Genomic DNA, 15,811 nt, shown 5'->3' with positions numbered 1-15,811 from the left:
TCAAGTTTTATGTAAAAAAGACTCCGGCAGTGGTGGACTCTTCTTTATTTAGAATTCAGAATTATTTATTTTTGTTACGGTGATATATATTTTAACATTTGTTGTTGCATTTCAATAAGCATATATTTAGGTGTTGAAACTTCATTGTCTGTAGTAATTTTTAAAAATTGTTGATCTCAGCCAAACAATAAAATTTAGTTATTAAATTGACTCATTTCTATTATTATACCCTTACTCTTTATATCTTATACTTATTTAATTTCTCCACTGCGGGCGAAGCCGCGGGTAAAAAGCTAGTAGCTAATAAACTTAATCGAAGCCCAAAAGTGATTACCAATTATTATGGAAAAAAAATACAAAGGACATACTTCTAAAGTACTTTCGAGCCGAGATAAGCGGAATATTACAAGATTAGCTTCCATTTCTACCTACTCTCTGAATATTTTAAGGCACGAAGTTGGATTAGAAGTTAGAAGAATGACCATAAGTAGAGTCATTGAAGGTGCTGGACACTTGAAGCGCCTAAAAATAAAGCAAACACCACCACTGAACAATGTGGCATGGAATGCCGATGGCAGCAGCCATTCAAACGATTGGCGAAAAGTGATATTTTCAGACAAAAACAAATTTAACTTGGATGGGCCGGACGGATTTAACTATTACTTCTATGATCTAAGAAAGGAACAGTTCTTTTTAGATCGACATCATAGCCAAGGAGTAATGGTATGGGGTGCAATATCATTTTATGGCACCAATGACTTATATTTTGTGAACTTTAAAATGACGGCGGCATACTACAAGACTATATTACAAAACGGCACTACCTCCGTTCCAGGATACTCTTGGACCGATTGCGATTATTTTCCAATAGGACACTGCACCTATCCACACTGCGGGTGTAATTAAAACATGGTTGCAAGACCAAAATATTCAACAATTATCCTGGCCACCCTACTCTCCACATTTAAACATAATCGAAAATGTTTGGGCGTGGTTAACTCGCAAAGTTTATGAAGGTGGTAAGCAGTACGCAAATAAAGAGGAGCTGATTGAAGGCATTAAAGTGGAATGGGCACAAATTTCTTTAGATCTCCTAAAATCTGTGTATGATTCCCTAAAAGATCGCGTTTTTGACACCATTCAAAATAAGGGTGGCTGTACAAAGTACTTAAATGATGTTATTAACTACATAAAATAAATAAAAACTGTTTTTTTTTTTCTTAAATTATATGTTTTCATTTTTCCAAAATAAACATGGTGAGGCTATTCTAATGTGACAAAAAATATACGTTTTTTCGACTACAAACAAAACCACCTCACAAAATTCCGGCAGATTTCAAAAATCACTTGAATTGAATTTTTTTTTATCTCAAGAACTTAGTCTTCCCTTATCATTAAATACACATTTCGATATATAGACATCAAAGAAGTGCCAAAAAAATCTAATTGGAAAATAAATTATGTGTGAGGCTACTCAAATGTTACGGACTATATGTGTTTTGCTAATAGAATCGAAGAACGTAGGATTCATTACTAATTTAAAAGAGGACAAAAGATATTTGGCTGACTGATCTTAGTACACGTAATAGATGAGCTCAAGGTATGCTCTTGGTAGATATTACATGATAAATTATATCTTCTGTAAATGAGTCCATACGAGATATAAAAAGAATTTTTGGTTTCGAGACATCTTTTAAAGAGATGGAACCGTTTCCTGTAATGTAGTCGTTATTGGAAGCTGAGTTTAAGTCCAGTATTGGAGGTATATGAGGGATTCATTAATTATTGGGTGATATTGGAATTTGTTTGTTTTGGGGGGGAAGTAAAGAATTTTTGCAAAAACTTAGTTTTCTCGGCTTCTTTTCGTAGACGTTTTCTTTTGTTTGCCACGAAATTGATTGATTGAAACGAGAACATCTTTAGCAGCAGAAGAAAAAGTAGTCGGAATTTTGAGATGTGCTAAATCATTAAACGAAGTTGGTAAACTGGCAGTGTTGAAAAGCTTACCTCTTCAACATTTTTTAATAAATTAGATGACGCAACATCCTTTGAAAATAAAGGCCTAGTGAGTTGAAACTCTTAATAACTCTTGTTTGGAAGTATAATGTTGTTAAGGATGGAGGAGACCTATAGTCTTAAGCCAATTTCATACGGCTCAAATTTAATTTTATTAACTTCCCATAGGAAGTTTTTGTAATGGGTCCTATTTGTCAAATTGAAAATTTTGACATTTCTCGACGTTTCAAGGTCCCTAGAGTCGAAATAAAAGATTTTTAGAAAGATCTCTGTGCGTCCGTGTGTAGGTGTACGTGCGTTCGTACGTCCGTACGTTCGCGACGTTTTTTTCGTAGTCCATAGCTCAAGAACCAGTAGAAATATCGATTTCAAATAAATTTTGTTATACAGATAATAAGGCATAGAGATGCAGAAAGGGCTCTCAAGAAAGTTGCGTGGGTGATTTTTTTAACGTAGCAGTTTGAAAAAAGGTGAAAATTTTGGTTAACCCTAAATATCTTACGAACGAAAAACGCTAAAGACTTGAATTAAAGTTTATATAATATATTGCAACGTGATATCAAAGAAGTTGAAAAAAATCAATTTAACGGTTATTTTTATAAATCAAAAAACTGAACAAAAAATTTTATGACTTAAATATGATTTCATTTCCCAAATAATTTTGTGCAACGAAGAATGATGTTTTTTACATCTGATAAAATTTTGAGAAAAATTTTAATTAAAAATACAAATCTAAAAAAAACATTACTCAAAGTTGGTAAAAATTGAATATCGATTCAAATATCTTTACAAAAACTTGAAATTAAGGCTTCAAACTTATTTATCTTATAAAAAATATTGTTTTGAACATTCTGAAAAATGTTGAGAAAAATCGAATTGACAGTTTTTTTACCTAAAAAAAAATTTATAAAAGTTGGTAAAAATTGATTTTCGACTCAAATATCTTTTTAAAACTTTGAGATATTGGCTTCAAACTTATTTTATTTTACAGAAAATATTGTTTTCGATATTTAGTAATTTTTATATAAAAATCCAACAGTCCGTTTTTTCATAAAAAATAAAATCTACAAAAATTAGTACGCAAATTTGGTAAAAACTGATACGAGTACATATAGACAAACTTTTAAGCAAGACAAATCGACAGACCGGATGGGAAGTTATCAGTGTGGGTCGTATCCCAGCCTCTTTTTTTTCTCAAATTGAACCAGATATCAAAAACGTTAGTTATCATTCCATGAAATTATTTGGAAGGTAAAATTGTTTTTTTTTTTCGAATTAAAATATTGTATTCGTATATTGTTAAAGGTTTAGAAAAATCCACAGACATGTACGGATGGCAAGTCACATATCAGCCTCTTTCTTGTTTCTAATCTTCCATACTTCTTCTTTCTAAAAGCAGTGAAGATTCATTTTAGAACCATTCATTTTATGTGGGTCAATAGTTCTGTAAGTTTATGCAGTTCTTACGAATACTATACCATAAAATATAAATCTTTCATACTCTAAGCTCACTTAATTTTTCCCATTTCATACCATAAGGTCATACATTGTTACCATAAGACAGAACTTTTAAAAGCTCTTAAAATCAACACAAAATATAGACGAGAAGAGAATAGAACATATTTAAAGCCTTACCTGATTTAAGACACCTAAAGATGAATTTTCTTTTATCTGTACTATCAACGGATAAGAAAATATGGTAAAAGTTATATTTGTATACTATTAACCTCTGTTGGTTTTCAAAACCTCAAATAATATTTAGTTTGCAAGTGCAAATCTTTCCATAGATGGATCTTTCCATTATATGGATTAGGTAGACATACCACACAAAAAGTTAAAATCAAAGAGAAATACAATTTATTTACCCATCAAATCGAAGCTCAATAACCATAAATTTAAAATTAATGTTCTACGTACATCGACGTATCTAGAAAATAAATATCAAAACGTTCGCTTTTTCGCACTCAGATTCGAAACAAAAATACAAGATTTTATATGGTTTCTATTCGAGGTAGAAACATGCTGCCAGGCAATAAACCGTTGTACTCGTACATTCAACTAATACTAAAATATTTTTGATTTTCATTGGAAAAGAGAAAGTTTGAAATATTATTTTATTGAAGAAAACAAAAAAGGAAAGAATAAAATCAACTGAACAAATTTTCAAATTAAAATGATACCATAAATGTTTTTAAGCGTTTCCTCTCTAATATCAAAAATAGGCACAATTTAAAATTTACACATATTTGATGAAATTTTAAATTAAATCCTTACAAATCTAAAACATAAGCAGTTGTTTATATAAATATAATATTTTACAATAATAAATGATCTAAAAATAGTTTGAAAAATGTTTAATTACGGATAAATAAATTGGAAATACTGAATATAAAAATTGTGGCCGAAATAATTGTTAAATTTAAGTAAAGAAATATGAATTTAATAAAATTCTTTAAATTCAAAAATTGACTTTTATGTAGGCCCATAATAATTGTATTTTTCATTTGACATCAAAGATCTGGTGATTATAATATGAGGAGGTACAAAAATTTATATTTAAACAGGAAAACTTTGGTTTTTATCATTTAATTATATTATAAAATAAAATTCAATTGAAATCAATAAATTCATATTTGAAACAATATTCACAGGTTCACACTTTTCAATACTTTAAAGTCATGATTTGAAAATTTTTGGGGAAATTTATATTTAACTTTAAAAAAGGGTTTAAAAATGTATGACAAATTCAAAAAGATAAACTTAACAAGAATTATTTAATAAAGCTTTTTAAATTTTTTATGTTTTATTAAAATTGAAGATACATATTTTTAATACATGTTTTTTTTCTATAATTTATTTTCTGATAAGAAACATAATTTTTTAAATTTTTTTTATTAATCAAAACAACTGAAAAAAAATTTGTCACCTCTAAAATTTTACGACTTAATTATGATTTCATCTCCAAAACAATTTTGTGCAACAAAAAATAATGTTTTTGACTTGTGATAAAATTTTGAGAAAAATCAAATTGACAGTTTTTTTTATAAAAAATAAAAATAAAAAAAAACATTACTCAAAGTTGGTAAAAATTGAATATCGATTCAAATATTTTGTCAAAAACTTAAAATTTAGATATCAAACTTATTTTATCTTATAAGAAATATTGTTTTCAGCATTCGATAGAATTAAGACAAAAATCGAATTGACTGTTTTTTTTACAAAAAATAAAACTTAAAAAAAAAACAATACTAAAACTTGGTAAAAATTTACTTTCGACTCAAATAGCTTTCCAAAAATTAAAAATATTGGCTTCAAACTTATTTTATTTCACAGAAAATATTGTTTTCGATATTTAGTTATTTTGTAAATAAAAATCCAACAGTCCGTTTCTTCATAAAAAATAAATTAAAAATGAAGTTGATACGAGTACATAAAGACAAACTTTTAAGCAAGACAAACGACAGACGGGAAGGGAAGTTATCAGTGTGTCGCATCCCAGCCTCTTTTTATTAATGATCTCCTGTCCGTAACTTCTAATCCATCCATGGCACTTGTATGTGAAACACTAACCAAATCACCTTTTGTGGAACGATCGCATACGTGATGTCGCCAAAAATGTCGCAAGTGGTTTGGGTTTTCTAAGGCAATGCAAGAAGTTTTTCTACCTTTGATCTGACCGTTATCTACAAGACTTATCTGGGTTGGCGCTCCTGCTACTTATTTAAGCCTCTTAGACAGTATTGAAAGTAGAGCATTTAGATTGATTGATGATAATACCATCATAGAATCATTTACGCCTCTCGAATACAGTCGTACAATTTCTTGTCTCACCCGCTTTTACCGTTATTTTAACGGTTTATGCTTTAGTGAAATAGCCAGCTGCATTTATCCCCTTCTACAGTTCAACCGTAATACTCGCGCTTCTAGGAATAATCATCAATATACCCACCAGCTCAACTTCGGTTGTACTGTCAAGTACAGAGATTCGTTCTTTAACCGTACTACGCGAATGTGGAATTGATTACCACACTCTATCTTTCCCAGCACCGTATCCCAATAAAACAAAAAAATTGGTAAAAATTGATTTTTGACTCGAATATATCGGCAAAAATTTGTGAATAAAAGTGTTGTGTTTAACAGTGAAGTGAAAAAAAAGTGAAATCATGGCTCGTACAAAGCAAACTGCCCATAAATCGACTGGTGGAAAAGCCCCATGTAAGCAACTGGCAACAAAGGCAGCTCGTAAAAGTGCTCCAGCAACAGGAGGTGTAAAGAAACCACATCGTTATCGTCCTGGAACAGTGGCTCTTCGTGAGATTCGTCGTTATCAGAAAAGCACCGAATTGTTAATTCGTAAATTGCCTTTCCAACGTTTAGTTCGTGAAATTGCTCTAGATTTCAAAACAGATTTGCGATTCCAGAGCTCAGCTGTTATGGCCCTTCAAGAAGCAAGTGAAGCTTATTTGGTTGGTCTGTTTGAAGACACAAATTTGTGCGCCATCCATGCCAAACGTGTCACAATTATGCCAAAAGACATTCAATTGGCCAGACGCATCCGTGGCGAACGTGCTTAAATCATCGAAGTTAAAAAAAATTGAATTTGGAGTTTTTTTTATAAAAAAAAAAAATATACAAAAAGTATTACCCAAAATTAGTAAAATCTGATGTTCGATTCGAATATTTTGAAATAAGAACAGGGTATCGTCTCCAAAATTAGAAAAATCCAAGTGGCGTTTTCTTTAACCTTGCTGTACTCGCGCATTTTGACAAGACACATATACTCGCGCACGGTCTCTCAGACCGAGATTTTATCTCGTCTCTACGTTCACGAATATGTTTTTTCCAATTAGTTTTGCGGTTTATTTTAAAGAAAGTAATAAAGTTAAATAAAACAAATAGAAAAACATAGGAACTTTATACTTTATTTGGTAGCAATTTCATTTTAAACAGGCTTCTCAAAAAATTTAGTTTTTTTAGGACCTTAGCTTAAAAAATAAAAATAAATATTTTTTTTCAATAAAAACAAACAAAAACTTAATAATTCATTAAAACAAATAACATCAATTATAAAAAAGTATAAAAAAAGAGTCAGTCTTTATAATTTTGTAAGGCGTAGCAATCCGAAAATACCATAAATGCATACTCGAGAAAAAAATATTTCTTGCATTTCATGTAGTTGTATTTTGTTTTTCGGTTTTTTTTTTTTGAAGAGCTAAATGAACAGCACCCTGTTTGATTATTTCCAGATGATCCTGGATTAGTTTAATCAAGTTTGCACACTTCTAAAATCCTCAGTCTCAATGTTCGTGGCAGACTCAAAATGAATGCCCGTTTTTTAGATGAGGCATTATTAGATCATATGACAGTTTTTCAATAAACTTTCTGGGGCTTGTTTTTGTTTCCATATGTATATGTCCATATTATATATGTAAAATATAAACATCCCTAAAGTAAAACAATATTTTTCACCCACCAATGTTCTAAAATAAAAAAAATTACTTACCCAAAAATTGTAACACTTGTACTCGCGTCGGTCTGACAGACCGAAAACACTTAAAAAACACAACACGTCTACCTGGCAAGTGTCCTTGCGCCCAGCTAATCGAAAGAGAATACATATATAGGAAGCTACTGAGAACTTCAAAGATGCACGGATGTTATTTTTCAAGTAAACAAAGAATTAATGATTTGTCGGTCTGAGAGACCAATGAGCGAGTATAGAAAGGTTAAAGGAAATAAAAACTTTCAAAAATATTTCTTTAATTTATAAAATTAAGTTTTCGACTAAAAATGACGTGAACAAAAACAGATTAGAAAAATTCAATTGACGACTTTTTTTTAAAAAACATGAAAATCTACAAAAACAACATAAAACTGCTAAGAAATAGTTTTCAAGCCAAGTAAGTTCTTGTTATTAAGATTTACTTACTTACTTACTTACTTAAGGTAGCGCTACAGTCCGGACGGACCTGGGCCTCAACCAACAAGCGTCTCCAGCCGCTTAATAAAATTGTTAAATACTGCTTCTTACTTCATCATACTAATATTATAAATGCGAATGTAAGTTTGTTTGTTACGTTTTCACGCAAAAACTACTTAACCGATCATCATGAAACTTTGCACATACACTCTTGAAGGTATAAGAAGTAACATAGGATACTTTTTATTAAAAAAAATACGAAAAATAAGAAAATTGTTTGTCAAAATATCGTCAAATCTAGCTACTTCAACGATATCTAGCATCATAGTAATGAAGTTTCAACCGTAAATACTGTAATATAAATAGACTCCGGCAGTGGTGGACTCTTCTTTCTTTAGAATTCAGAATTATTTATTTTTGTTACGGTGAAATATATTTTAACATTTGTTGTTGAAAACTTCATTGTCTGTATTAATTTTTAAAAATTGTTGATCTCAGCCAAGCAATAAAATTTAGTTATTATATTGACTCATTTCTATTATTATTCCTTTACCCTTTATCTCTCATACTTATTTAATTTCTCCACTGCGGGGGAAGCCGCGGGTAAAAAGCTAGTATAATATAAAATATTGTTATTATTAATAACTTATTAACTTTTGGTGGTGAAATTTAAAAATGTAACTGAATATTGTTTTACTGGAGACAATCTTTTTACATTCAAAAAAACTAAAATTGCTTATAATTAAAACAAAATTCCTTCGAATTAAAAAACCTCTAAAGCCCTACTAAAAAACAACTTAATTTTTGGATGATATTCTGATAGAAGATCTTTAAATAACCAACGATATCATTTGCAAATTTTAAAGGAAATTACCCTTTTGATGTATCTCGGATGTGCTTAAGAGTGTTTACTAAATATTCGTTTTTCTACTAATAAAATATTATGAAATATTTGTTCGTCTAAGTGTTCAATATTATTTCCATAAGAATACTCACTTAATAAATACTGAACTATGACTGTACATTGAAGACTGTGCACGAAGTTATTCTAGTCGATTAAGTGCTTTAGTAAGGATGAAGAATATATTTAACCTAATTTTATTCTTAAAATCATATTAACTTATCTCTATTCAAATATAAAGCAAGTCTTAAAGTTCTTGTGTTTAAGAGGCGACATTGTTTTCGTTTACTTCCCAAACTCAAAACAAAATCACTGAAGCTTGTGATTAACAAACTGAATGAATATTGCACGTTACAGAAACTAACCCGTAACAAAATGCGACGGTAAAATATTCCAAAAAGTGTAGGAGAGCGGAAAGCTTGATAGGAGGAAGGTAAAATCACTCGTACCTGGTACCTGTTAGGTTGTTTCGACTTTATTATATACGAGTATCATGAGAAGATTGAAATTTCCAGGTAATTTATAATAATTTATGAATGAATTTGCTTAAGATAGGTTTATACATGTTATAAACGTACCAGGTATACCGAGAATTAAAATATTGATTTTAATTTGCAACTAAAATGTTCAAAAGTAAACAAACTGTGGTTATTTCACTTTTTCTGTTTACCAGTGAAAAACAATGTCTGTTTGACAATTAACAAAATACGAGGAATACAAAGACAAATACTGAGAATTTTGAAACAGAAGTTTTAAGCAGTAGCATAGTTAATTGGATTTTAGACTCTTCGAGCAAATGAGATTGAATGTTTTTTAATCGAGATACAAGTTTAAATCTACCTAGAAAATTAATTGTTGAGGTTTCTTTGAAGAAATTATATTTTGAAAAGTCCCAAGGCATAGGTTTTGTAATACTGCCTCTCGTTAACCTTTCCTTCTGAACTCATATTGGAGCAATATAGGAAGAAAATTGGAAGTGAAATTTCAATTTCGGTATAAAGATATCAAGAACCATTAAAGCTGCCACAAGATTTTCAAAAACCTGCACTTATACTGATGCCTGGGCATATGGTCCTCTTCTGAAGAATTTTCATTTAAAGTCAGATTTCTGAACAAATTAACTTTCTTTGATAAATGTCCTGCTTTGAATAGAATGATATGTAATAAAAATTACTAGGATGCTCCTTTAGAACAACATGTTCAGACATATTTATTTGGAGTAAGAAATATTCAATATTCAAGCAGCTACCTAGTCAAATTGATATATTCTTTTTATTAGACTGGAAGGATTGTTGATGCTCTTAGCTCTACCGTCAAAATTGGTGTTTCAGTCGTGCATGATAATATCACATATCCTGGTTTGTAAACGTGAAAATGAAAGGTGTAGAAAATGTTGGGAATACCTAAACAGTGATGAGGGATATTTGCTTTTTGAACAAAATTTCATTTAAACAAAAAAATATATGAAATTGATTTCCTAGTAACGCTGTGATTTTTGAGATAAAAGTTATCATTCCTTTATTGATAACTTTTTTGTATTGATGATGATGGGTATTGAATATGTTGTGTAGGGATAACTTGGGGATTGTCTCACTACTGCCATAGTGCCATGGTTTTTGAAATGAAAATTTGTATTTTGAATTTATTTTAACAACTTCAATTTCAACTCCTACTCTCACCTCCACGTGGTGAACATTGGGTGCCTAGTACCTCATTGGATATTGGGTTCTAACCCCAGTGGAATGTTGTTGGGGGCAGCAAACGAGAGAGGTGGGGAGAGGTGTTTCCACTAAGGCACCTCTTCTTATCCAGACAGCGGAGGAATTCCCGAGATGTTATCAACGGTGGCGTTTACAGTTCCAGTAAGGTTGAACTACTTAGTGAACACCTTATAGGGCTTCTTCGACTTATTCGAAGCCCAGGCCTGTAAGGAGCGGTTTTATCCGGCTCCCCATCCTTGGAGTTATACTTAGGATCTGGCCCTCCAGGTTAGAGGTTGTGCGTCGGTTTGACTTCCTGGCCACGTAAAAGCTTTCATAGTTGCGAAGCACCAACAAGCCTCGGATACGGACGGATTTACTGTTGACAACCAACGCAAACGAATAAAGGACAACGAACTTCGGATATGCACGTGGAATGTTAGGTCCCTTAACAGACCACGTGCGGCCGAAGAATAAGCGGAGGCCCTAGAAAGATATAAAGCAGATGGGATGGGCCGGGCAAAAAGAGGATGAAAAACTGCGATATCTACTATGGTGACTGCTACCACGAAAACCAACAGCGCTTATTTGGATGCGGCTTCGTCATTGGAGCCAGACTTAGGCAAGAAGTCTTGAGCTATAGGTCCATCAATGAGCGCCTCATGACCATACGCATCAAGGCTAAATTCGGCAACATTAGCCTGATATGCGCGCACGCCCCCACAGAAGAAAAAGACGACAACACCAAAGATATGTTCTTCGAGCTCTTAGACAAAACACATGAGCAGTGCCCTAGCTACGATATTAAAATAGTCCTGGGTGATTTTAATGCCAAGCTAGGAAGGGAAGACATCTTTGGTGGAATAATGGGGAAGAACAGCCTGCACAACAACACTTCGACAATGAATTCAGGCTCATAGATTTTGCTGCGGGGCGAAACGTCATGGTAGCCAGTACGCTTTTTCCACACCTCAACATCCACAAAGGAACTTGGACTTCTCCAGATCAATCTACCGTCAACCAGATTGACAATATTGCGATCGACGCCAGACACGCTTCCAGCATCATGGATGTACGAACTTTCCGAGGAGCTAACATCGGCTCGGACCACTACCTCGTTGTAGCCAAGGTAGCACTTCGGATTTCCAGACCCAAGGCAAGACAGGGAGGTGCTGGGAGAAGATACAACGTCGAACGGCTACAATCGCCAGAGATCGCCAAATCCTTTTCCGACCGAGTTACAAGTAATCTTTTTCGAAGTTCTCTGCCGCCAACACAATGTATCGAAAACCAGTGGCAGCATTGCCAAGATGCAATCAGAGAAGCCGCCTCTGATGTGCTGTATTTCAAACAGCCACCAACAAGGAACCCCTGGTTTGATGAGGAATGTCGGCAGGCAAATGCAGCCAAACAAGAGGCACGCAAAGCGGCGCTGCATAAAAGGACGAAAGCTGCTCGTGAGCTCTATGAGCAGAAGAGGCGAGAGGAACGCCGACTTCTCAGAAGGAAAAAAGAGGGCATGAGAAGCGTGCGGTCGAAGATGTTGAGAGGTATAAAAGCAGGAATGAGGTTCGAAAGTTTTATGAACAGGTGAAACGAAATTCACAGGTACATAAACCTAGAACCGAAGGCTGCAAAGACGAAAGTGGAAACATCATAGTGGAACCGCAGTCAATGCTGAGGATATGGAAGGACCACTTCTGCAGACTGTATAACGGCAACGAAGAACTGAATTCCGCTGTCAGGCAGGATAGACGAAGTAAAGATTGCCATATCTCAGTTGAAGTCTAATAAAGCCGCTGGAGCGGATGGCTTCAAGGCCGAGCTCATTAAAGCAGCTGGAGATAATGCATGCACCAACTTATCTATAAGATATGGTCGGAAGAAAACATGCCCGATGAATGGAACCTCAGTATTGTTTGCCCGATCCTGAAAAAAGGGGATCCTCTAAACTGCACCAACTATAGAGGAATCAGTCTACTTAACATCGCCTATAAAATCTTCTCTGCCGTAATGTGTGAACGTCTAAAGCCCAACGTCAACAACCTGATAGGTCGTTATCAGTGTGGTTTTAGACCAGGAAAGTCCACAGTCCATCAAATATTCACATTACGGCAGATCCTTGAAAAAACCCAAGAACACCAAATCGACACCCACCATCTTTTCATCGATTTCAAGGTCGCATATGAAAGCATCTACAGGGACGAGCTGTATTTAGCCATGTCTAGCTTTGGCATCCCTACCAAACTTGTCTGTTTGTGCAGGATGACCATGGAGAATTCACGCTGCTCCATAAAGGTTGGAAACAACTTAACAGAACCTTTTGATGTCAAAAAAGGTTTTAGACAAGGTGATGCGCTGTCATGCGATTTTTTTAACATCGTGCTTGAAAGAATAGTGCAGAGCTCACACGTCAACACTAGAGGCACTATTTTTCAAAAGTCTGTCCAATTACTGGCATATGCTGATGACATTGATATAATCGGAAGAACTCAGCGTGATGTCAATTGGGCTTTTGTGAGTATTGAGGCAGAAGCGGCAAAAAATGGGTTTAACGGTTAATGAGGGCAAAACAAAGTACATGCTGTCGTCTAGAAAGGACATACACCACCGACGTTTTTGGTCAAAACGTCACAATCGACAGACGTAACTTTGAAGGTAGTCAAGGACTTCGTCTACCTAGGCTCCGCTGTAAACGCAGAAAACAACACCAGCGCTGAGATCAAACGCAGAATAACTCTTGCTAACCGCTGTTTCTTTGGACTAAGAAAGCAATTGAGTGGTAAAGTCCTCTCTCGAGGGACCAAAGTGTTGCTATATAAGACCCTTATCATCCCCGTCCTGCTATTCGGTGCAGAAGCATGGACCATGACAAAAGCGGATGAAAGCACCTTGGGTCGCTTCGAGAGAAAAGTTCTTCGTGTGATCTACGGTCCCGTATGCATCGAAGGGGAGTGGAGGAGAAGATGGAACGACGAACTGTACGGGCTGTACAGCGACGTAGACTTAGCAAGAAGAGTAAAAAGTCCAACGACTAAGATGGCTGGGTCACGTAGAGCGCATGGAAAACCAATGCTCCGGCCCGAAAGTCTTCGAATCCCAACCCACAGGTCAGCGCAGTAGAGGAAGACCGCGGATCAGGTGGCGCGCACAGGTGTTAAGGTGACCCTCACCCAACTTGGAGCGCAAAACTGGAGACATCTAGCTAGGGACCGAGCTAGATGGAGAGTTTTTTGGGTGAGGCCCTAGTTCACACAGGACTGTAGCGCCACCTTAAGTAAGTAAGTAAGAGAAATAAATACAAGTTTTGGTGTTTTATTCAAATGTTTAACAAAAAACATTTAAATGCATTATATTCATAAAATCCCAAATCCATACTATTGACTTATTTCAGTGGAATTGTTTACGAAAAAATAATAATTCCAAATGGAATACAATTTTCAAACTTTAAAGAAAATTGTTAATATTCATAATTATATTGCAAAGTATAAAATAAACGACTTAGCTTTTATATAATTAACTTCCCATAGAAAGTTATTGTAATGGGTCCGATTAATCAAATTGATTGATTGAATGGTTCGTAGACTTGCAATAAACGATTTTTAGAAAGATATCTGTGCGTGCATTTGTTCATACGTCCATACGTCCGTACGTTCGCAACGTTTTTTCGTCGTCCATACCTTAAGAACCAGAAGAGATATCGACTTCATATAAATGTTGTTATACAGACTATCGAGAAAATGGGGGGGGGGTTGTTAACCATATCAGTTTAGAAAAAAGTTAAAGATAGATACCTAAATTAAATTGAATATAATACTAGCTGACCCGGCACACGTTGTTTTGTCGTATAAATAATGTCTAGAGAATATATAATAGAAATAAATAACTTATTGTAAGGCCGGGTTTCCATTTCCAAGAAAACTTCTGCAATAAATGTCCGATAGTCTGCCCTACAGTGAACTGCAAGTGGTAACTATAAAGCAAGTTCTATCGCGACAGTACTTTTACAACTTCTTGCGAGTATTTGCAAGTGCAATTAATTGCTAGTTAAAAACACTTATGCATCGACTCGTGACAGTTCTTGCAGCTTATCGAAACAGTTTCGTATTTCTCTCGCAAGTGGCTGGTTGACGTCTTTGCTTTATAACAATTTATGATATGGTGGATACAGACATTTTAAATAAATACATCAGGGAATGGTATGACTCACCTGAAAAAATGATTATCAAAATTTCAACCTGCTACATGCGTACCTATATATGCCAGATGCTAAGAATCGCAAAATCGACAGGAGTCTTTCCTTCGGTGATATTGACTCACGGAATCGAGTGTCTTGTTAACTTCCCATAGGAAGTTATTGTAATGGGTCCGATTTGTCAAATTGAAAATTTTGACATTTCTCGACGTTTCAAGGTCCCTAGAGTCGAAATAAAAGATTTTTAGAAAGATGTCTGTGCGTGAATGTGTACGTACGTTTGTACGTCCGTACGTTCGCGACGTTTTTTTCGTCGTCCATAGCTCAAGAACCAGAAGAGATATCGACTTCAAATAAATTTTGTTATACAGATAAAAAGGCAGAAAGATGCAGAAAGGGCTCTCAAGAAAATTGCGTGGGTGGTTTTTTTACCATAGCAGTTTGAAAAAAAGGTGAACATTTTGGTTAACCCTAAATATCTTACGAAACAAAAACGCTAGAGACTTGAATTAAATTTTATATAATAGATTGCAACGTGATACCAATCAGGTATATTTTTTGAAAAAAATCAATATAACGGTTTTTTTTTAAATCAATAAAACTGAAAAAAAAATTTGTCACCTCCAAAATTTTACGACTGAAATATGATTTTATCTCTAAAACAATTTTGTGCAACGAAGAATAATGTTTTTGACATCTGATAAAATTTTGAGAAAAATCTAATTGACAGTTTTTTTTATAAAAAATAAAAATCTAAAAAAAACATTACTCAAAGTTCGTAAAAAATTGAATATCGATTCAAATATCTTTTCAAAAACATTAAATTTAGGCTTCAAACTTATTTTATCTTATAAGAAATATTGTTTTCAACATTCTGAAAAATTTTAAGAAAAATCGAATTGACAGTTTTTTTTACAAAAAATAAAAACCTAAAAAAATATTTATAAAAGTTGGTAAAAATTGATTTTCGACTCGAATATCTTTTCAAAACTTAGAGATATTGGCTTTAATTTACTTTTATCTTTCAAAAAATCTTGTTGTCAACATACAATCAAAGTTTGAAAAAAATCGAATTGACA

The 15,811-nt window shown here is 33.7% G+C and overlaps 1 protein-coding gene across 1 annotated transcript; it reads left to right on the top strand.

The window, feature by feature from the left end:
- Nucleotides 1–6,142: 6,142 nt before the first annotated feature.
- On the top strand, nt 6,143–6,604 carry LOC129941515 (histone H3-like). The gene has a single exon (XM_056050186.1). The coding sequence runs from the start codon at nt 6,180–6,182 to the stop codon at nt 6,588–6,590; it is 411 nt and encodes a 136-aa protein (XP_055906161.1). The 5' UTR covers nt 6,143–6,179; the 3' UTR covers nt 6,591–6,604.
- The last annotated feature ends 9,207 nt before the right edge of the window (nt 6,605–15,811 follow it).

Source organism: Eupeodes corollae, chromosome 1, assembly GCF_945859685.1.
Source record: "Eupeodes corollae chromosome 1, idEupCoro1.1, whole genome shotgun sequence".
In the NCBI taxonomy this organism is placed as follows: domain Eukaryota; kingdom Metazoa; phylum Arthropoda; class Insecta; order Diptera; family Syrphidae; genus Eupeodes; species Eupeodes corollae.
The sequence above is the reverse complement of the archived record's forward strand: the minus strand, read 5'-3'. Positions and strand labels throughout refer to the sequence as shown.

What these genes read in the sequence shown, in the direction of transcription:
- LOC129941515 (XM_056050186.1), top strand. Translation starts at nt 6,180, where the DNA reads ATGGCTCGTACAAAGCAAACTGCCCATAAATCGACTGGTGGAAAAGCC.